This window comes from Mesoplodon densirostris, chromosome 1, assembly GCF_025265405.1.
Source record: "Mesoplodon densirostris isolate mMesDen1 chromosome 1, mMesDen1 primary haplotype, whole genome shotgun sequence".
Classification (NCBI taxonomy): Eukaryota; Metazoa; Chordata; class Mammalia; order Artiodactyla; family Ziphiidae; genus Mesoplodon; species Mesoplodon densirostris.
This window is the reverse complement of record NC_082661.1, coordinates 205,454,916-205,477,115: the sequence shown is the minus strand read 5'-3', so window position 1 is coordinate 205,477,115 and position 22,200 is coordinate 205,454,916. Positions and strand designations below refer to the sequence as shown.

At 47.2% G+C, this 22,200-nt stretch overlaps 1 protein-coding gene across 11 annotated transcripts in view; it reads right to left on the bottom strand.

The window, feature by feature from the left end:
* The window catches only part of FNIP2 (folliculin interacting protein 2), a 119,737-nt gene that overhangs the window by 69,189 nt on the left and 28,348 nt on the right, over positions 1 to 22,200 (bottom strand). For 7 of the 11 annotated variants that reach the window (XR_009533946.1, XR_009533945.1, XR_009533947.1 and 4 more), the window contains exon 1: positions 14,267 to 14,442. The exons of 3 other annotated variants lie outside the window; for them this stretch is intronic. Coding sequence is in view for 5 of the 8 variants with exons in the window: in XM_060114630.1 (XP_059970613.1) it covers positions 14,267 to 14,427 (161 nt within the window). In the remaining 3 variants the exon portion in view is untranslated. Of the gene's footprint in view, positions 1 to 9,887; positions 9,920 to 14,266; positions 14,443 to 22,200 lie in introns of those variants that run through there. One more of the 11 variants, XM_060114667.1, reaches the window with a different exon arrangement.

Sequence of the window (22,200 nt, the reverse complement as noted above, 5' to 3'; positions counted from 1 at the left end):
ACTGGCAAACACCATCCATCCATCCGCCCAGCAGCTGCAGGCCCTGGGTACGGCCGTGAGCCAACCACGGGCCACTGCTCCCATGAACTCACTGTGCTCATGGCGATGTTTTCCCGCCATGAAAATAAAGGATCAGCAGGGTGGAGGAAAAAGGGAAGTTGTACTTGATGAGATGGCGATCAGAGCTCACCCCGTCAGCACAGAAGTGTCAGCGAAAATGTGCGCTACTTCCCGCCCAGTAGCAAGCTATTTATTGCAAGAAAAAAATTATGTAAATACATGGCAGTAACATATTTGGAATTCTTTGTTTCTTTTCTCCTAGGTTAGTAGCTCAGGAAGATGGCTAACAGGAAAAGTAATTTGCAAATTAGCTGATTTGTCTTTCTTCCTCTATTTTGCACTGGTACAACTTCAGCTCTACAGATTGCATGGTTTTCAGTTTCAGAAGAGCTACATAAAAATTCACCTCTGAATCGCTGTCCTGGGGTCAAGAGCATAGTGAAAAAGTACTTAAAGATTCAGATTCTCATCAGGAGTTTTAATACATAATACGAACCTAAAGATACAGTTGTTGTTGCTTTTTTTGCGGTACGCGGGCCTCTCATTGCTGTGGCCTCTCCTGTTGTGGAGCACAGGCTCCAGACGCGCAGGCTCAGCGGCCATGGCTCACGGGCCCAGCCGCTCCGCGGCATGTGGGATCTTCCTGGACCGGGGCACGAACCTGTGTCCCCTGCATCGGCAGGCAGACTCTCAACCACCGCGCCACCAGGAAAGCCCTAAAGATACAGTTTTTAAACGATTCCAATTAAACGTACCCCGCTGTTATTTTCCCAGAAAAAATTTATATTGGATATTGGCTGCAACTTTTTTTGTCTTTAAGAAAGCAGGTGATAAATAAAGGTAAATCCTTTATTGCTTTTGTAAAAGAAATGTGGACTGAAAGAATCAATTCCCACTGTCGGCAGTCTGGCTTGGCAAGAGCACTGTAACCTGAGCCCCAGTGACCACGCCTGCATCCGGCCTGACCAGGTGCCATGAAAGACACCAGGAAGCGAAATCAATGAGATCGGTGCCTACCTCAAAATGCTTACAATCCGACATGGAAGGGCCAACGCACAGACCAATCCGTAAACACTACCGTCACAGGGATGGAGATAAACGTCTACAGAAGGAAGGAGAGGTCAAGTTCGATTAGCGGGGGTGAAGCGAGGGGCGAAGTCACAGACGACGTGACACCTGGAAAATGGGTGACCCTCTAGGGTAGACTGAGCTCCCAACTCCAGCGCGGTCACTTTCACCCCAGGTGACTCTGGGAAGGCACTGACTCCAAAGCTCAGCTTTCCCCAAATGCAGCCCTTACCTGCCTCACCAGGCTGCTGGGAAAGACAGAGAATAAGGATGAAAGTACTTTCATAACTGTAACGCAGGCCTCAAAGGTGAGTTCAGATAGATACACGGTCCCTTAACTGAGATCTTAGGTCCAGATGTTTCGGAATTCGGATTTTTTTTTTTTAATTTTAGAAAGAAGTTTATACCACATATTATATAACAGCTCCTTCAGGGCCAGAGGTGTAATCAACCCCAACGTCAAACAAATTAGAATCTCACCAGCCCAAGAGATGAATATTTATGCTGAACGGATTATCAAGAGACTATAAATAGTTATAAATAGCTCAGGTCAGTTTCAACTTTTTTTTCAGAGGTTTTAGGATTTGGGGACTATAGGATAAGAGGTTGCTGCCCAGTGTCCTGCTTGCTCTGTTTGAGGGAAGGCCAGAAGTCCCCTCCACATCACCCCAGATATGAACGGTCCTCAAGAGCTGGCGGTGGAGGCTGACACGTAGGGAAGCCGCCGGCGGCTGGGAGCGTGGTTCCCGCCAAGACAGCGCTATGAATGTCCACGCCGGTCACGAGCTCAAACCACACAGCCTTCACGTAATACGTTCACACAGCAAAGACAGAACATCACGAGTCACCACACGGCCTGAGGTTTGGGAGCTATGGACAGGGAACTGTGAAACACCGAAGAGGAAAGACAAATGCCGTCCATCCTTCCTGAGTTCGGGGTGACGTCGAGCAGGACTCGGAAGCAGGTGGAGTCTGTGTGGCGCTCCCGGTACCCACAGCCCCTGGCCGGGGCCAGGCTGCATGCCAGACGCCTGGCCCCCTGCCCGGACGAGCATCTGACCCCAGTGCCCCCTCCTTCATAAGTGACGGACTGCGGCCAGAATGACCTCCAAGGTCTCAGCCTTCCGACCCTGACACAAACCATCTACTAGGTGTGCAGAGTACAACTCAGAACAGGTGGCCTCAGCTGGGTACGAAGAGGACAGCCACCTTCGTGGACTAACCTCCATCCCTGCATGGTACCCCTCGCCTTCCTCGAGGGAGTCTGCACCGTGATACGGAAGCAGCACAAACACACCTCGAATCGACAGAACGCTCAGAGATTGCTGGCAAAGTTTGAAGGGGAAAAGTGCAAGTTCTCTCGAGGCAAGAGTGACGCTGAGCGGGCAGGTGTCCCTGAGGGGCACTGCACCAGCCAGGATGCCGCCCTCGCTGGCTTCCCAGGTTCCGTTATGGTTATCAACAGGTTCTTCCCTTTCTCCTCTTTAAAAACTTACAGAATTTCTAAGTACGGCTCACATTTTCCAAAAGGGTTCCTTTAATTCTTAAAAGAGCACTACTAATTCTTTTCTTCTATCTAGAAGCTAGAAACGGTTTTTTTAAAAAGCAGCTTTGCGATCCACCTCCACGCATGCATTCATTCACTATGCCCTGAGCTGATTCTTTCACACTCTTGGCAGCATAACCCAAACCATCAATAGGCATCCCTGTATCCCAGGATGGCTGAGATGTAATTTTCACCTCCGCTCAAAGCTAACTTGAATCAACATGATTCCGTAGCTTTTCCTGAAGGGAAGGTTTCCCATCCTCCCCTCCACCCAGGGAAACTGTCTTACTCATAACAGGTAAGTGAATGAATTTCGAAGTAAATATTCAAGACATAGCCTTATACATGAGTTGATTCTAGATCCACTGAACTTGCACACAGATAAGGTAATAAATCTTTTTCCCTAGAGGTTTCTAGAGGTCAGTTTTTCTAGAGGTTTTCAGAGGTTAAAAGCATGATTCTCTCCACAAGATCTTTTGTCTGCAAAATGGGAAAGTCAAAATAAGTAGAAGCTGTACCTATCTTTGGTCGTAAAATATTATCCCTAGAAGAGATGGGTATAGGCGAGTAGGTGGGGGAGGGGTGGGGGGCAGTGCTGCAGGGCAGGGGCCAAAATAAGCAAAACAGAGAGAGAATGGGAAAGAGACAGAGAGAGATGGGTACAAACACACATACTCACATACTCTTTGACCCAGCAATTCCACTTTAGGAATTAATCCTACAGATCAACTTACATCGGTCCAAATTGATTACGCACAAAAAGGGATCCACTGCAGCACCGTTTGGAGCGGTAAAGGACTGGAGCTAAGTTTTAGCATGGCGTGGTACGTCCCTACAATGGGGTGCTACACGGATACAACCCCGAATGGGGAACTCTCCTCATGTGATGTCAGAATACGCTAGGACATCACTTTAACTGGAAAAAAGAAGTATAGAACACTGTGTATAGAAAGCTACCGTATGTATTTTTGAAAAGGAGACACAAGGAAAAAACTCTGTATTTTATTGTATTTGCACAGAGTATGTCTAGAAAGATGTGTAGCTGTAAGACTGGTGCCATCCCGAGCAGGGGGCTGGGTTGTTGGGAGAGAGAAGCAAGTGGGCCCCCCCTTCCAGGGCACAGGGAGAGGGCTTCCTGACACCACCTGACGCACGTCTGCCAGGGCCGCAGAGCAAGGGAGCTGCAGGCTCGGGGCCGGGCAGCCTGCGTTTGCGCCCTCACCCGCCCTGCCTCTTCCCAGCCGTGCGGCCTGGCAAGCATCTCCCTCTGTGTTCCTTAGCATCCCTATCTGCACAATGGGGATGACAGTGAGACCCTCCTCATGAGCGCTGACTTGAGGGTTAACTGCAAAGTGCTTATCGCAGAGCCAGGCAGCTGGTGAGCGTGCTGCAGGTATTCACTAAGACTCTGCGGCTTTGGGGGCTTCCCTGGCGGTCCAGTGGTTAAGACTCTGAGCTTCCACTGCAGGAGGCGTGGGTTCAATCCCTAGCTGGGGAACTAAGATCCCGCATGCCTCTCGGCACAGCCAAAAAATAAAAATAAAAAAGTTAAAAAGAAAAAAAGATGCTGTGGCTTTTGAATATTTAACCATATGACAGTACTCTCTCTCAAAAAATTAAAAATAAATAATGAAACTGAGGCATACAGCAGTAAAATCCATCAAAGACTCAAGTATTGTCTTAAGACAAACAACCTCAATGACAGTTTGTTCCAAGAAGCTTCTGAAGCTGAAGCCTGAGGCAGTGGGTGAACTCCCTCAGGGAAACGACCTTAATGAATCCAAGGCCTTCAGATTCCGTTTCAAACCCATAGTTCGGCCTTAGACAGTGACATTTACTGAGCTTCCTTCTCAGCATCCATACACCACATTCTCCTGCCCCTTTTCACCCCCTTGCTTCCCCCAAAGACAGGATGAAGTTTCTAAGAAAGTGATGCCCCTTCTCATTTATCCAACCTATTTACAGCTTTCAGTTTGTGATGACCATTCCAGGACTGTACTGAATTGATTTCCACAGTATTAAATAACTGTCCATTTTTACTGCATAATCTCAGAGACTAGAGACGCTAGTTCCAGAAGGCCTGACATCTGGGTGCAGGCAGGGAGGCTGGTGGTGAGAGCCACAGGGCGCCCAAGAAACACTCACCTAACTCCTTTCCAGAATGTACGCAAGCTGGCGTCCACAGATGCCCTGTGAGAGCTGGCACTACACCACCTATTTTGTGCAGAAGTTAGGAGACTTTAGTAAGGCTGGAACCAGTAAGTGGCAAAGGCGGGACTCGAACCAATGTCTCCTGACCCCAAACTCTGCTCTCCCCACGCTGCTGGGCCATCATCACCTCCACACCACGAGCAAACCACTCAGCGTCACACGCTCTGCATCCCAAGACCTCCCTCTGCGTTTCCGTCTCAGGGTCTAAAGAAACGCTACATTTGAAAAAGAAAAATGCTGATGAAACAGTGTTAAGACTGAGGAACAGAACACGGGATTATGTATATAGTATGACCTCAATTGTGTAGAAAAAATGTGATCAAGCACTTTTTGAAAAGTTCACAAAAACATCATCAGCTCGTATCACAGACAAAGGATTAATCTCCCTAATAGATAATGAACAACCAGAAATCAATAAAGATTTGCACACCAATGGAAAGGTGGGCAATGGATTCAGACAGTTCACAGAAAAACAAAAATAAGATGGTCTTTAAACACAGGAAAAGAGGCTAACTCTCACTCTTGGAAAGAGAAAAGCAGTCAAGTCATGCCCCTGTCAGATTGGCAAAGATCCAAAAGGTAAGACAGCCCACGCGAGAGAAATGCAGGCAGAGGCGCAAATCGGTGCAGGTTCAGACGGAGGGTAACTAACTGGTGGTCACAGCTCTTAGAGTCACCAGTATCGTTAACCTTGGAACTCCGATCCCGCTTCTGGAACCAAACAGACGCAAACGTGTGATTGTAGCATGTGTGCTAAAAGCAGAGAACTAGAAACAACTGGAGAGAACACGAGCGGGGCAAATTCAATCCCTCCTGCCCAGTGCACCCAGCAGGACACCGGGGGGAGAGCCGGGTCCCACGGCCAAGTCCACACAGAGGGAGCAGACCCTGGGGCACGCACTCCTCCTCCTGTGGAAGAAGGAAGGGTACATATTCGTAGTTGCTTACTTCCGCACCAAAGAAATGTAAAAAGATTCAGGGGCTTCCCTGGTGGCGCAGTGGTTGAGAGTCTGCCTGACAATGAGGGGAACACGGGTTCGTGCCCCGGTCCGGGAAGATCCCACATGTCACAGAGCGGCTAGGCCGGTGAGCCATGGCCGCTGAGCCTGCGCGTCCGGAGCCTGTGCTCCGCAACGGGAGAGGCCACAACAGTGAGAGGCCCGTGTGCCGCAAAAAAAAAAAAAAAAAAGTCTTAAAAATGTTTTATTGACATAGGGAAAATGTCGTGGTATAATAGTGAGTGAGAAAGCAGATTATATATGTATATATATATATGCATTATATATATATATACATATATACGTAAAATACATATATATCAATATATGGTTTAGTTAATACAGTGCAGCTTACATCCATGTACCAAAAAGGACTGCAAGGAAATAAATCAAAGTATTAATAGGAGTAAAAATTTGTGTGATAGCACTGCTAGTAATTTAGGTTTTCATTTTTATATTTGCTTGCATTTTCCAAATGCTTTGTAACAAAATTGTACCGTTTTGATAATCAGAAAAAATACTTACGAAAAATATTAAAAATAAGTTTAGTAACAATATAAAAGAAAAAGATGGAGGCATTTAAAAAGGAGAATGCAACTAGCCTGACATGAATGCAGCCATGCTCTGAAAAATATACCTGTTAAAATATTTTTTAAATATTTCATATACTGGCAATTAACAAGTGGAATTTAAAATTAAAAACACAATACTTCTTATACTAGCATCCCCCCACCAAAAGAAATAGTTAGGTATAAATCTAACACAGTATGTACAAGACCTATATGAAGAAAACGACAAAACTCTGATAAAGAAAATCAAAGGAGCACTAAATAAATGGAGAGATATTCCATGTTCATGGGTGGAAGACTCAAGGCGTCAGTTCTTCCCAAGTTGGTCTAAAGATTCAATGAAATCCCAATCAAAATCCCAACAGGTTACTTTGTGTATATCGACAAACTGGCTCTAAAGTTCACATGGAGAGGAGGCACAGGACCCAGAACAGCCAACAGGACATTGAAGGAGAAGAACAGAGTCAGAGGAATGACACTACCCAACTTCAGGGCTTACTACAGTCACAGTAAACAAGCCAGTGTGGTCCTGGTGAAAGAACAGACAAATAGGTCAACAAAGAAGAGCAGGGGAGCCAGACTGAGAGTCACACACACTCAACTGACCTTTGACAAAGGAGCAAAGGCAACACATTGTAGAAAAGACAGTCTTTCAACAAACAGTGCTGAAACAAGTGGACATCCACACTCAAAAGAAAGAATCTCGACACAGACCTTAAATCCTTTACAAAATTTTAACTCAAAATAGATCACAGACCCCAAATGCAGAACTATAAAACTCCTAGAATAACACAGGAGAATAGGTAGATGACCGTGAGCATGGTGATGACCATGAGCATGGTGATGACCACACAAAGGCACGCGCCATGAAAGAAACAGCTGATATGCCGGACCTCATGATAATTAAAAACTCTGGTCCGTGAAAGACAACATCAAGAGAAGAAGAAGACAAGCCTCAGACTGGGAGAAAATATTTGCAAAAGACAATTCTGATGAAGGACTGGTATCCATAATATACAAAAAACTCGTAAAATTCAACAATAAGAAAACAAACAACCCAATTTAAAAATGGGCAAAAGACCTGGACAGCTCACAAAAGATATACAGATGGCAAATAAGCACATGAAAAAGGTGCTCCACATCATATGTCATTAGAGAAATACACATCAAAACAACGAGATACTACCACATGCCCATTAGAGTGGCCAAAATCCAGAACACTGACAACAGCAAATGCTAAGAGGATGTGGAGCAACAAGAACTGTCACTCGCTGCTGGTGGGAACGCAAAATGGTACAGCCACTCCGGAAGTTTGGTGGTTTCTTACAAAACTAAATAAGCTCTTACCTTACAACTCAGGAACCATACTCCTTGATATTTACCCAAAGGAATAAAACTTATGTCCACACAAAACCCTGCACATGGATGTTTACAGCAGCTTTAGTCACAACTGCCAAAATGTGGAAGCAACCAAGATGTCCTTTGGTAGATGGCTGGATAAATAAACTGGTACATCCAGACGATAGAACATTATTCAGTGCTGAACAGAAATGAGCTATCGAGCCATGAAAAGACATGGAGAAGACTTTAATGCATATGACTCAGTGAAGGAAGCCAATGTGAAAAGGCTACAAACTGCATGATTCCAACCAAATGACATTCTAGGAAAGGCAAAACTATCGAGACAGTTGAAAAGGTCAGGGCTGCCGGGGGGTTAGGGGACGCGTGAACAGGCAGAACACAGAGGATTTTTAGGGCCGTGAAACTACTCTGTACGACACGCTATTGATGGGTACGTTTCATGACACGTTTGTCCAGACCCATAGAATGAACACCACCAAGAGTGAACCTCAAATGTAAACCGGGGTTTGGGGTGATGATGATGTGTCAATTGCAGGTCCATCAGCTGTAACACATGCTGACAGTAGGGGAGGGGTGAGTGAGGGGCAGGCAGGAGGCAGGGGCTCTGTCCTTTCTGCTTAACTTCCCAGAGCACCTAAAACTGCTCTAAAACATAGAGTCTATTTTTGAAAAAATTCAGTGGTCAAGGGGACTTTTAAAATAGAGGAACTCTGAGTAATAAGCACTGGTTTTAAGTTTGCAATAGGATTATTCTCTGAAGATCATTCAGGCTGCTAGAGAACTCCCTGTGAAGACGAGAACCAAGGACACGTTACTTGAGCTTGCATGCGGCCACCAAAGGTCTCTGTCCCTGGTTCAGCAGAAGCGCAGGCCACCTCCCCTGGGGCCCGTGCGCCCACCTGGGAGGAGGGGGGCCTCGCACCGGGCTCTGCAGAGCCTCCCGTAGTCCTCCATCAGCTCTGGTAAAAGCAGTTCACACGAAGGCAGCAGTCACTGCCTGGAGAGAACAATGGTTAGATACAAAGAAAAGAGGCTCAACGGCAGGAAGGTCTGTTCTCAAGCAAAGGCCAATGGGCGAGAGGCTGGGGGGCAGGCCACCTACCCCTTCCTCTCACACCACAGTGCGCAGCTGCAGGCCCGACCGCCCGTTCATGGGCCCATGGAGGACCACTCACCGTCCGCATCCCTAGGGCATCAGTGTTTAGGGTGCACGCCAAGCATGCTCCTGCCTTAGGAGCTCTGCACTGACCCCCCGTTTCCTGAGAATACGCTTCCTCCAATACCCACGTGGCTTGCTCCCCAGATGAGACAGTTATGACTCCCTCGGTTGCCAAGGTCCTCACGTCTGTCCGACATCCCTGCGTCCTGTCGGTTCCCGACAGACAGTCGGCACGTTGGAGCCGGAGGGGCTCAGACACCCCATCTGGTGGTCCCAGGCCTGACTCTTCACTAGACCTAACCCCAGAGGCTCTGTGGGTTTGTTTGTGACGAACAAAGCTTCCCGGGCTCCACTTCCAAGAATTTGGTCTGGTGGATCTGAAGGGAGGCTCAGGAATCTACATTTTTAAGAACACATCTTTGGGGATCACCCACCCATCTACCACTTTAATTTCTTTTAGAAGAGAAAACAAATACAGAGAGATGAGGTGACCACCCAGAAGACACAGCCGAGTTCCAGGGGGAGATGAGCCTGAGATCGTGAGATCAAGGCAGAGAAGACCCCAGATCAGAGGAGCTTTCCCTAAACCTGGTGCCACATTCTATGTTCTCACATGTTAGGGGTGAGTTTCTTTAAAAAAAATCACTAAGTGGAAAAACTAGCTTAGCTCTACCAAGGTTTTGGTTTTTTATTTTTTTCTTTTGTTTGCCTTTGGGGAGGGTGAGGCATGAAAGTGAAAGAAAATGTCATAGTGAGAAAAAAAAAAAAAGACCACATTTTAATTCACATCTGTTCTGTAAAGACCTGAAAGTAGTGTTTTGTGGGTTTTTTTTTTAACCTTTCTAAACTAAGAAAGGTCAGAGAGTAAGAGGAGGAAACCCTTCAAGACGTAAACGTCTGATGGATGGACGTACCCCTGGATGCGCAACATTCCATATAAACCCGGGATCCCATAAAGGGGAGGCGCATTGCCTGGAATCGCTCGGCTGGGTCCCCCTTGGTGAGTTCTGGCTGGGAGTCTAATGACAGCATCAGGCGGGTCACGGGTTATCGCTCTCACCAACTCCCACGAGGGTTGCTTCCCCTTGTTCAGCGGTTATTCAGCTTCTGTTACTGTAACAATAAAGCGATAAGGCTGAGCCCCAGCCTGACTCACAACAGGACTCACCAGCAGGCCCAGGAGTCGTGGCCAGTGCACCCGGCCGAGCAGAGCCTGGGGATGAGCCTTGGGCTGCCGCCCAGCGCCTGGCTGTGGACCCCAGAGCTGGAGGGACCTGCCCTCTGCCTGGAACGCTGTCACTCTCCACACATTCTCTATGGTGACAAATAACAAGGGCTTCACCCTGCTTGTCATCGATACTTATCAGAATAAGAGCCAGACAGAGTGTCAGCCAGTTGGCAGCTTCGATGCAGCAGCCCCCGTACGGAGGCTGCTCTGATTCATCCCTGAGACATGCGGCCTCAGAGATGAATGTTCTCTGAACCTAAAGCAGCAGGGCTCCGCAGCAATACCAACGTATACTGCATTCCTGCAACCATTCACCCATCCTCAGATGACACCTCGAAATCCCATCCATCAACCAGTGGAAACAGACTCTCTTAACGAGTCAGAGAAAACTCCTCGTGGCACAGGAAGTCAGCGAAAAGGGAAGGCGGGCAGGGAGGGCAGGGAACTTGTGGGGCAAGGCCCAGGCATCTGGGAAAGTACCCCCCCCGCCCCCGCCCCCGCGTCTGCAGCCCCCTGTGGAGCGGGTCACCAGAACGGGGCTGTCAGCTGGCCCGGGCGGGGCTCTGCCTGGGCCCTGCACTCAACCTGTCCGGCAGCTCCATCTCCTAAGCAGGAAGATTTTCACGGTGTTTCTAGGTGGAAAGCACAGTGAACACCCCCCGTCCCTCCCCACCCCAGCCTGCCTTACCCTCTCTTTAGTAGCCTTTTACTAAAATCTTCAGAACCCTAAGGACCCTAAACAAAGACAGCGGTGCAATCATAGCCAGCTTATCTCCGTGAGGCGTGCACTGGGGAAAACACACCCTGGTTCCTGTATTTGTCTTCTCCTTAAGCTCCTTCCACAAGCAAGCAAAGGCTCTACCTTTTTCAATAAAATTAGTTCATCCAAATTGTAAATCAGAGATCTACACTCATTACTTCTGCTTCCTCCGTCCTGGTGACTGTAAAGCAGTACAATGGATCTCTTCTGAATCTAAATGTCAAGATGTGAAACTTCAGGCACCACTGACTCTGAAGGGCTGTTTCAGTTCCTCTTCGGCATGTGTGGGGTACACTTGTCAGGGCCAAGATGTGTCAAATTTTCTCCTGCCATCAGAGAAACAGCAGTTCACGGATAAACTTGGCAAATCCTCCCAGAGTCCGCATATAAGCAGCCCTACGGATGTATCTAACTTGCTGGGAAAGCTGGGAAAATCAAGTTATTAGCAGCTTTAAGAAAGCAGATTGGAAGCAATTACATTTGAAGCCCAGCATCGTAGTTCAAAGTTCCCAGGTCTGAAATGTTTCATTCCACAAGAACCACAGTGGGAAGATCGAACGTTTCGCTCTCTGCCCTGCACTGCGCCAGGTTTACACCGTGCCACGGTTAGGTACCTGGAACCTCTCCACTGTGTTTGTGGGATCTTTCTCTTCACCTTTGCCTACCTGGAAAATCATGAGGAGAGAAGAAAAAGCAAAAAGAAAAAACTGCTTATCAGTGTGCTCAGCTAAGACGACCACCTGAAACTGTGGATTTAAGGTAACCCAAGAGCAAAGCAGGCATTGGGAGTCACACCTGGCTGGCTGCCACCTGACCTGGACACACAGACAACTCGTGAGCACCTGGAGCCAGATCCTCAGGGCACAAGTGCCTAACGATAATTCACTCCATCCTGAGACCGACCCGAGTCCTAGAGAAACTCAGGAAACCAAGCACAGTACTGCACACAACGCACACCTTTTCAAGACTGTACAAAGGGGAAGAGAAAGTGGGAAGGGACCAAGACAACTGGTCCAACGAGAGATGAATTCCAACTAAATGACACACACATCACCACTGTACAGAAGTCTAAAAATGTCTCAGCATCTGAGAAGTAAATCTAAAGGCAATTAAACTAAGGAAAGGAGCTAATGGATGTGAAAACTTTTGGTTAAGTTAAAAGTACTGTTTACATAAAAATGATTAAAATCCTGCCCCAAATAGCAAATTGAGAAGCAGAAGTTCATACCGAAAACTTTAGAAGTTCTGTAAGAATTGGTGTGGCCCTGCAGGTCATCTTCTCATGTGGGTGCTACCCCTGGAAGCCCAAATACCTACTTGGAGAATCTAGAATTGTCTGAATAACAGAAACAGGAAATTCAGAAGGTCCTGATGTTACCCTGTACAATCTCAGAGAAGGAGAGAATTTCAGAAGTAGTCTGAACAAGCTACACAGCTGAACAGTTGAGAGTGAGACCCAGAAAACAAGGGGACTCGCCACGGTTACATGGCTTCCAGGCAGCAGAGCTGGGATCAGGATCGGATCCAGATCAAGACTCGAGACGACTGAGTGTCAACCCACCACCGGCTCCTCCTGCCACTCAGCCATCCTTTCTAGGTAAGAAACAGACACAGAGAGCAAAAAAGTGAAACTCTTATCTCAACACTCACATGAATCTCTGTAACTGAGCGGACGGCACGGGATTTTCAATCTATGAGCGCTTACCCTGCAGGGGACTATATACCGTTTTACTAAGTTTCCATTGAAGAAATACAACAATTTTTACATGACAGAAATCATATCCTGATTATTTGTCAACCAAGAACTACCTTTATGGGATAAACAGTTTATGAGTCATAATAATTTTGAGAAAACTTCTACAAGGAAAAAAGCAGAAACATTTAAGCAAATTTAGAAACTTACTTTTACACTAATCACGAGAATCAGAGCTTACTCTTTGGCCCTCCTCACTGTCTATCTAACTAAAATTTTGGAATGAAATGCACTTCCCAAAGGACTTTTCTGTTTCACTGATATGCACTAAAATTCTTTACAAGTAGTGTTTCAGTTAAGAGCTACTACTAATAAAATGAATGAATTCTTCCAAAATGGATGAAATAATCAACTTAAAAGAATACAGCAAGTCATGGAAGCAACCTAAATGCCCACTGACAGACGAATGGATAAAGAAGATGTGGTACACATATATAATGGAATATTACTCAGCCATAAAAAAGGAACGAAATTGGGTCATTTGTAGCGACGTGGATGGACCTAGAGACTGTCACACAGAGTGAAGTAAGTCAGAAGGAGAAAAACAAATATCGTATATTAACTCACATATGTGGAACCTAGAAAAATGGTACAGATGAACGGGTCTGCAGGGCAGAAATAGAGACACAGATGTACAGAACAAACGTATGGACATCAAGGGGGGAAAGCGGCTGGGGGGTGGTGGTGGGATGAACTGGGAGATTGGGATTGACATGTATACACTAATATGTATAAAATGGATAACTAATAAGAACCTGCTGTATAAAAAAAAATAATAATAAAATCAACAAAAGTACAGAATGAAAACCAAAATAAATAAGTTATATGGGCAAAAAAAAAAAGTATGCAATTATTGATTACCAAAGATAAAAAACAACGTGTTTTTCTTCCCCAAAAAGGTATTATTAAATTTACGGTGAAGTAATTGAGAGATATGTACGACAGAATTAGCAGGAGTTTGGAATAAACCACTATTTGCACATCAGGAAAAAAAAAAGAATATAGCAAGTACAATGCTATTCCTTTGATGGGCTGCATTAGGAGCCCCGGTTCATCCCAGCGCCTTCCTTCCTTCCTTCCCATGGAAAGGATTTTCCAGAAGAGGAAGCCTGGGCTCCGTCACCACCCACCTCCAGCTGGAGACGCCCAGCCCTCCACGCACCGTCCAGACTGAGAAGTGAGGCCCCTGGCCCCGCACCCCATCTGTCAGAGTGCTGATCCTTGGGGGCCGCACCTCCTTTTCCCGACAGCCCCTGTAAGAGCACTGCTCAAGCTTCCACGCAGGACAGGCGGCACCACTGCTTGCAGGTGGCTCCAGCAGGGGCAAAGGAAGGGTCAGGAGGAAGCACAGGGCAGCAGAATCTAAACAGCCATTACGAAGTGCCCATCCTCCACTTTTTCCGTAAAGGGAGGACGTGTCTGCACACCTACCAGCCACCCCGTGCCTGTCTGCAAACGCAAGTTTCCCATCAACACGCTTTTATCTCCCCGGTGCCCAGTGAATTACAGAAGAATTTCTCTGAGATTCTGAGATAGAACTGAAGTTTCAAACCTGTGGTCGAGTTCCGGAGGATCGGTGTCCCTTCCCACCCTGGCGCACTTCCAGATCCTCGAGCGCGCAAGTGTCCCGTGCGTCTGCCCATCGCTCACACCCCCGGCCGCGTCCCGCCGGCCCCCGGGCCGGGCTGTGGTCCTGGCCGAGCAGCCGCACATCTCCCTAGCAGGCCAGCCCTCTTCTGGGTGGTCCTGACTCTCCGCCTGGACCTGGAAGGTCCCGTTGTTGGAGGATTTCCTTGGTGACCAGCTGTGCTAAATGACCCCAGCGCTCCCCGTACAGATGCGGGAGGTGACACAAGCTCCCCGGCTGCAGCCTACTAATTTCCTCTTCCAGAAGTTACAAAAAACAAAAACAAAACAGGAACATTCACTTGTTACGTAAATTAAGCCCTCCGATGATTTGGGAAGTCAGACGCATCCCTCACACTGTAAAACATGCTCTCAGCAAAGCCATTACAATCTGACAAGTCCAAGTCCCACTTCCTACTTCTGTTCCTGGGTTTGTGCTCCGGTTACAAAAGACAAAAACACTCAACCGGCTGAGCAGCTCGGACTTACTCACTCCATCTGTGGCCCTGCTGGGGATGACGTAGTAGCCAATTAATTCATCACAAGACCTCTGAATATGGCTCACAGGGCTGTGAGCGAAATGCAGTGACTCGCCTTCAGCTGCAAGGTTGTTCTGACACTGGCCACCACCCTGTGAATGGCTCTCCTGTGACCAAGTGTCAGCTGACAGGTCCTACTCTGCAACCTTGCAAAACGACCCAGAGCACGGGAGAGAGATGGTTACCCTCAGCAGACGGACGTAGGGCTTAATGCACAGGGGGTGACATGGGGGCGGGTGGGCAGGGACGCATCCTGGCTTTAATACCAGTACAGAATTTAATTTATTTATGCAAGAAAAGCAATAATAAGCCGAGAAGCCATAAACCCTCACAACTCTTGCACTGGATTCTTAATTCCTAAGCATATTCAAGCTGAGAGAGCCCTGAACTAGCAGAACCCCAGAACAAAAGCAGTTCAGTTTTGACTTCTGAGATGAATATACTTCATCTGTAAAAGGAGAACAATACTATGGTATTATACATCAACATGATATATCTGTGATATATTGATATATACTGATATATCACATACTTCAATATCTTATATGATACATATTTTATATTTTTGTTGTATTTTAAGCAATATATTTTATATGATATATACTTATATTTTATGCATTTATGATATATTACATATTTCCATATGATTTTAATGATACATATTTTACATTTTTGTTATATTTTGATATATATGCTATTTTATGATACACATTTATATTTTACACATTTTATATGACATATATTGATATATCATACATATCAATATGATTTTTCCATAGTATTGTGAATTCATGGAAAAAATAATTTTTCTTTTAGAAGAAATAAAAAGCACTGGTCCTTAAAACATAGGTCAAGTCTTGATACAAAAAACTACAAGGGACTGTCCCAACTTGTTTTCCTCTTGTCATCCTGGAATCTGGCTGAATATTAACAGAGCTCTAAAATCTGATGAGCCCTCAGCTGGGTCTTTAGTTTGAGGAAATAAAATCCATACTTCATGGCAAGACAAGAAAAATTTAAACATAAATTGTTCCTCTGCCCGTGTGGGCCTCCTTGCTCCCCGCCAGCATGCGCCGTGTGTCTGCATTGACCACACCTCCTTAGGAGACTACATTCCTTCTTAATCCTGTACAGGGTCTGGATGACGCTCTACTAACTCTGCGTGCAGATCTGGGTTGTGTAAACTGTCCATACATCATCTGACATGTAACCCTTTGTCTCACAAATGTATCTAACCGTGCCGTGACCTCTAACGGGCGGGGCGGTCCTCACAGCTTTCTGAGAGACCGTCTCCCGGGTTATAATCCTCAGGTTGGCTCGAATAAAATTTTCTATTTCTTTCTTAGATCGACTATTGATTAATTTTTCATCGACAGGCTTCAGAGGGCTTTTAAGTGCATCGACACACGGCAGCCGCATATATTTCACTCTGCAAGCGTGATGAGGTCTAACGGTCTTGTGGCAGAAGCCTCAGTTACCTGAAGACTTTATTGTACATGGGACCCTAAAGTTCCTCTGTAACAATCCCACAGAAGATCTTAACTACACCCTCCTGTGAGAGAGAAAGACTGCAACACACCTACGATGGTGACCAGTTCCTCTGCGGCACAGGGTCAAATGACAGACAGGACCAGGTTAGGAGAAAGTGAATCCATTTCTCCAGGGAGGGAACAACACATTTGGAGCTCAAGGTTTAATTTCAGCGGCCACGGTGAGCTCACGGGTTCCTCTTTTCTTCCTCTGAACTGTCTGGAAAACCACTCTCGCTTTTTCACAAGAGGACCAGAGAGCACCTAAGCAGCTCTAACCTGTCCACCTCGGCCCAGGCAGCCCAGCAAGCAGAGGCCAGAAGGAAGCCCCTGCACCATCACGCCCACCTGACAGACGGCCCAAGCAAGGCCCCAGGCGGATGCCTCCAACTCACCAGGGTCTGGCTTGCCTTGTCTAAAATCACGGCAGAAATGAAAGCATCGTTCCATGCTGATGGGGCAGGGCCTTTAAAAATGCCCAAGTAGCTAGATTCTATAAAATCTGTAAAGGAAACACTGGGGGAACACATCCCACTTTCTATGTGTAAGAAAACAAATTCACTTATTAAACTTCAGTCTCTAAAACTTATTTATCCAGGCCCTGATGAAAGGACATAAACCCTTTCTAAATATGTATTCTGGACATACACCTTCCTAGACCCAATTACTTAGCCGCAAAGCTGGTTCAATCATTCTAACATTTTACATCTTCCCAAGGCTTCAAACACTGTTATAAAAATGCAATTGTATCCCCTATCCAGACAATGCGAACACTTTTAAATGACAAGAATAGTAAGAAAATGACAACATGGTTACAAAGGACATTTGGATGAAGTAAGGATGGAACTGCATTGGGAAAGAATCCCCTTAAACAGAAACTGAGCTGACTGGCATGGGAAACTCTAACCCAAACTCAGCCTTCAACTAGCACGCAAGGATGAGCAAGAGAAGGAATCAGGATGGTCCCCTGTAGTCTTTGTATCGAGACTTAAGCTGTGTTTCAGTGACCGGTGCTTTTCCTTTCTTCATCGGTGTTTCTCCCTAACTTCAGCCAGCACAGCTTTAGCCTCCATTTCCCTCGTAGGTGGTGCTCAAAATTCACAGGCTCCTAAATGCCCAGTGCTGGGCCGACCCCACCCCTGGTTTCCAATTCAGCAGATCCGGGGTGGAATCTGAGAACGCGGTTCTAACTAGTTCCCAGGAGCTGCCACTCCTGGCCTGGGAAGCACCTGCTGGAGAACCACTTCCCCAGAGAACATCCCAGCTTCCCTGTGAAGACGTCCCGGGCTTGAATTCTGCCGTGATCTTCTAAAAACACACTTTTAACACTTCACACATAACTGCTTGGCAGTAGAGAAGTGTATGCATCTTGTGATCCTACCCAGATCATACATCCTTTGAGGATAAAAACTGGGTCTCAAGACCAGTTCCCTCTGTGCAGGTCTCACACATGACCTTTTAATTGGGTTAGCACCACTGAGTATTTACATTAAAACTAGGGCATGAATCCAGCCACAAAAAGCTGCCTGCCTCTTGACAGTGTATTCTGACCAGAGGGCGCCGCTTGCGCTCAAACTCTCCCTCTCTCTCTCTCTTTCTTAGCGCAGCAAAAGTTCCTTTAGAAGCTTTAACATCTTGCGTTCACTCCGATCAACGTGACTCGTGCTATTTTACCAGTTAACGTTTCCATTTAATGTTTCCCCCTTAAGAACCCTAATTCCACAGTCCAAAATCTGATTGTATGTAATAAAGTAGAGATGTACATCAAAACCACTACCACTGTACTCAAAGGGGATGCCACAATATGGCTCTAAACTTCTTTACATTTAAGTGGGAGCTTTAAACTTTCTTCAGTAAATGGAAAAACAAGTAATAACAATACTGTCATATCCACTCTTCTGAGACACGAGAGCAGGGCATGGAGTAGGTGAGAGAAAGGTGACATCCTGTTCAACCTTGACCCCGCCTCCCGTGACCTCCTTCTTCTCTTTCCCGAAACGGAATCCTCCTCTCCTACGGGCTCCATCGCTCGTTACCACGCTGGATCCCCTGCTTGTCCACAGAGGGTAACATGCACGCGACCATTTATCGCGGCCCCTCCTCATGGTCAAGCTCTCCATCTCCCCACGCAGCTCAGCCGGGCTCACACGCTGGGAGAAGGGTCCCCACCCGCTGGCCCTGGCAGCCCACCTGCAGCTCTGCACGCCGGCTGGAGCAGCTGCCGCCCTCACGGACACCCCCCCGACGGGCGAGTTGTGTCACAGGCTGGAAGGGAGGATGGAGCAGCATGGCAGTGTGAACCCACGGGCCAGGTGTGCAGAAGGCGGGCTCCTGGTTCAGGTCTGTGAGCTGCATCTGCCGCGCTTCCAACCTCACAGCCCAGGACTGGACCGAATGGTCCCGGAGAAGATCAGAAGCGCCATTTAGACCACACGAGGCAGGTTCCTGGCACTCAAGATCCCGGTCCAAGCCAGGATCTCTCTCCAGTCCTTACAGCGTGGCGCTCCGGGGCCACCTCCAGCCCCCAAGATGTGGCGGCTAAGGACGACTCCATCCCCATCCCTGACTTAGAGTTGGGAGAATTAAAGTGTCACCCTTCAGGTGACAAAAAACAGTGATCACTGTGTGCAAAGAAAAATCAACTGAAAAACCACAGCTGAGACGTGGGTTTGCAGAGAGAAAAGACGAAGGCCTAACACAGTGCCCCCAAAAGTCCAGTCTCATCAGTATTGTCCAATGACTCTCCCTCTGCCTCCTCACACTACCTTGATGCAAAGAAGGGAAGCATAAACGGAGAGGAGGGGTGGCGGGCAGGGTTCAGGACCCACAGCCGCGGCGGCAGACCCTCTGACGGGCTCATCCCCTCTCTCCCTAATGCCTTTCCCACACCCAGGAACGACTGAGAGCAAGCCCTCCTACCAGTGGCTCTCGAAGCGCGGTCCCCAGCAGGAGACACCAAGGAAGTTACAGGATGCTCGTAAACTCTTTCTTGGTCTGGGCACTGCTGCTGTGAGCATGCAGCCAGCAGAATACGTACATTTCCTGTCTGTATATTCTCGTTCAGTATGAAGTTAAAATATGAAGTTAAAAACACGCCTCCAACAAACACATGAAAGGACGCTCAGCGTCACTAATCATCAGAGAGATGCAAATCAAAACCACCAGGAGGTAACACTTCGCACCGGTCAGAACGGGCATCATCAGAAAACCTACAAACAACAAATGCTGGAGAGGGTGTAGAGAAAAGGGAACCCTCTTGCACTGCTGGTGGGAATGTACACTGGTGCAGCCACTACGGAGAACAGTATGGAGGTTCCTTAAAAAATTAAAATAGAGCTACCATATGATCCAGCAATCCCAATCCTGGGCTTATATATCCGGAGAAAACTGTAATTCGAAAAGACACATGCACCCCAGTGTTCACTGCAGCATTGTTTACAATAGCCAGGACATGGAAGCAACCTAAGTGTCCATCGACAGATGAATGGATAAAGAAGATGTGGCACATTTATACAATGGAATGTTACTCAGCCATAAAAAAAGAATGAAATAATGCCATTTACAGCGACATGGATGGACCTAGAGATTATAATACAAAGTGAAGTAAATCAAAGACAAATATTATATGATATCACTTATATGTGGAATCTAAAATATGACACAAACGAACTTGTCTACGAAACAGAAACAGACTCACAGACATAGAGGACAAACTTATGGTTACCAAAGGGGAAAGTGGGAGGGGGAGGGATAAATTAAGTTTGGGATTAATAGATACACATTACTACATATAAAATAAACAACGAGGACCTACTGAATAGCAGAGGGAACTACAGTCAATATTTTCTAATGACCTATAAGGGAAAAGAATCTGAAAATGAATACATATACGTATGTATAAGTGAATCACTTTGCTGTACACCTGAGACTAACACAACATTGTAAATCACCGACACTTCAATGAAGCAGTTAAGTTAATTAAATTAAATAAAGGTATCAAATTTGAAAAAAAGAAGGCCTCCTGCTGGGCTAGAGATATGGACTCAGGCAGGGGGAGGCAGCATGCTTTCGGGGAACGGGCTTGCAGACAGATGTGGGACGAAGACCACATCTGCCAGGACGTGGCTGCTTAAGCCTCGGCCCACCCTCAGGACAGCAGTCAGTGTGCGGCGCCCACCGGACCTGCGGAAGCCCACCGGACGAGCTCGCGCTCGGGAAGCCCGGCAGCGTGCAGCCAGCCACGTGGGCAGTGACAACCCGCTGGCTCGCCGGTCACAGGGAGTGAGCGGCACTGATTTCTGCAGCAGATGGGCCAAGGCGCCATCTGCCGTGGGCTGGGCAACCCGGGACTCGGGGCACCCTCGCCAGTGACAGGGGAGCCATGCCTCCCCCCACCCCGTCTCGGTCCTCGGTCCTCAGGGGCAGATGTCCCCTCCTCCATCCAGGAGGAGGCTGGATGTCCCTGCCTCGACAGTCATGTCCGAGTCTCTCTCCTCCAGCTCTGACCCCGGCCCGACACGTCCAGATTCTCACTAACTCAGTCCCGGTCCGTGCACTGCGGCGACCAAGCCTCTCATGGGACACCTCGCCGGCAATGAACCCCCTGCCCCGAGAACAGTCCCCACGCAGGAGCCCCCCTCCCGGGCACTGCTCCGCCCTCCTCTCCCGACCTACCCAGCTGAGGCTCGGACTCCTAAACAGAGGGTCTTTGATCCATACCAAGTTAGATGGAATGGACAATAAAATCAACCAATATGACTGCTTTGATTTAAAATGAGGAAGCAGCTGAGAGAGAACTGAGCTTTCAGATTCAGATAAAAATTACTTGAAAGTTCACAGTTCTGTGCAGTCCCAATCATGATCCAGATTATTCCCACTCCCGTATCCCCGGACTCTGAGGACAGAGCACGCAGCACCCAGCATGGAAAAGGCTCTCAGCAACTGAAAGAATGAATGCATGTGTCACGCCTTCATGAAATCGGTGAAACACAGAAAAATTCTTATGTTACAAAGCCGAATAAAAAGAACAGGATACAACACAAAATGGTGGAGGCACTTTGATAACTAGCGTGAGTTCAGAAAACCAAATGCAGAAAAAGGAACTAAAAAGAAACATCAGAATGGCTGTGCGCAGAGAGACTCAGAATGCTTTTCCTGTTACAATTCTCCATTTTCCATTTTTCAAGAATAGCTATGCATTACTTCAAACTATGGGGAAAACGACTTCACGTTTTTAAACTCTTGCTGCCAAACCAGTAATGATCACTTCACTTCTCTGTTCTATAACAATTCTGAGGGCTTTATTGTAAGGAAATTGTCAGAGTCAAAACAATTTCAGATGGCTGGAAGGAAAAGCAAAGCACGTGCACTATGAGACTGCTATACTACTCACACAGCTTTTCCTTCCGTGTGATTGCTATCATTAATACTTACATAAGCCAGCAAAGGTAGAGAGCTGCAGCTATAGACTCTTTTAAAACACCTAACTAAAAACAAAACTCCCCAATTTCCCTTTATTTGGAGACCCAGCTTAATACCTAGCAGCAGCACAACGTGCATTAACAACGAGAGGATTTTTTTTTTTTTTTTTTGCGGTACGCAAGCCTCTCACTGTTGTGGCCTCTCCCGTTGCGGAGCACAGGCTCCAGACGTGCAGGCTCAGTGGCCATGGCTCACGGGCCCAGCCGCTCCACGGCATGTGGGATCTTCCCGGACCGGGGCACGAACCCGTGTCCCCTGCATCGGCAGGCGGACTCTCAACCACTGCGCCACCAGGAAAGCCCCAAAGAGAG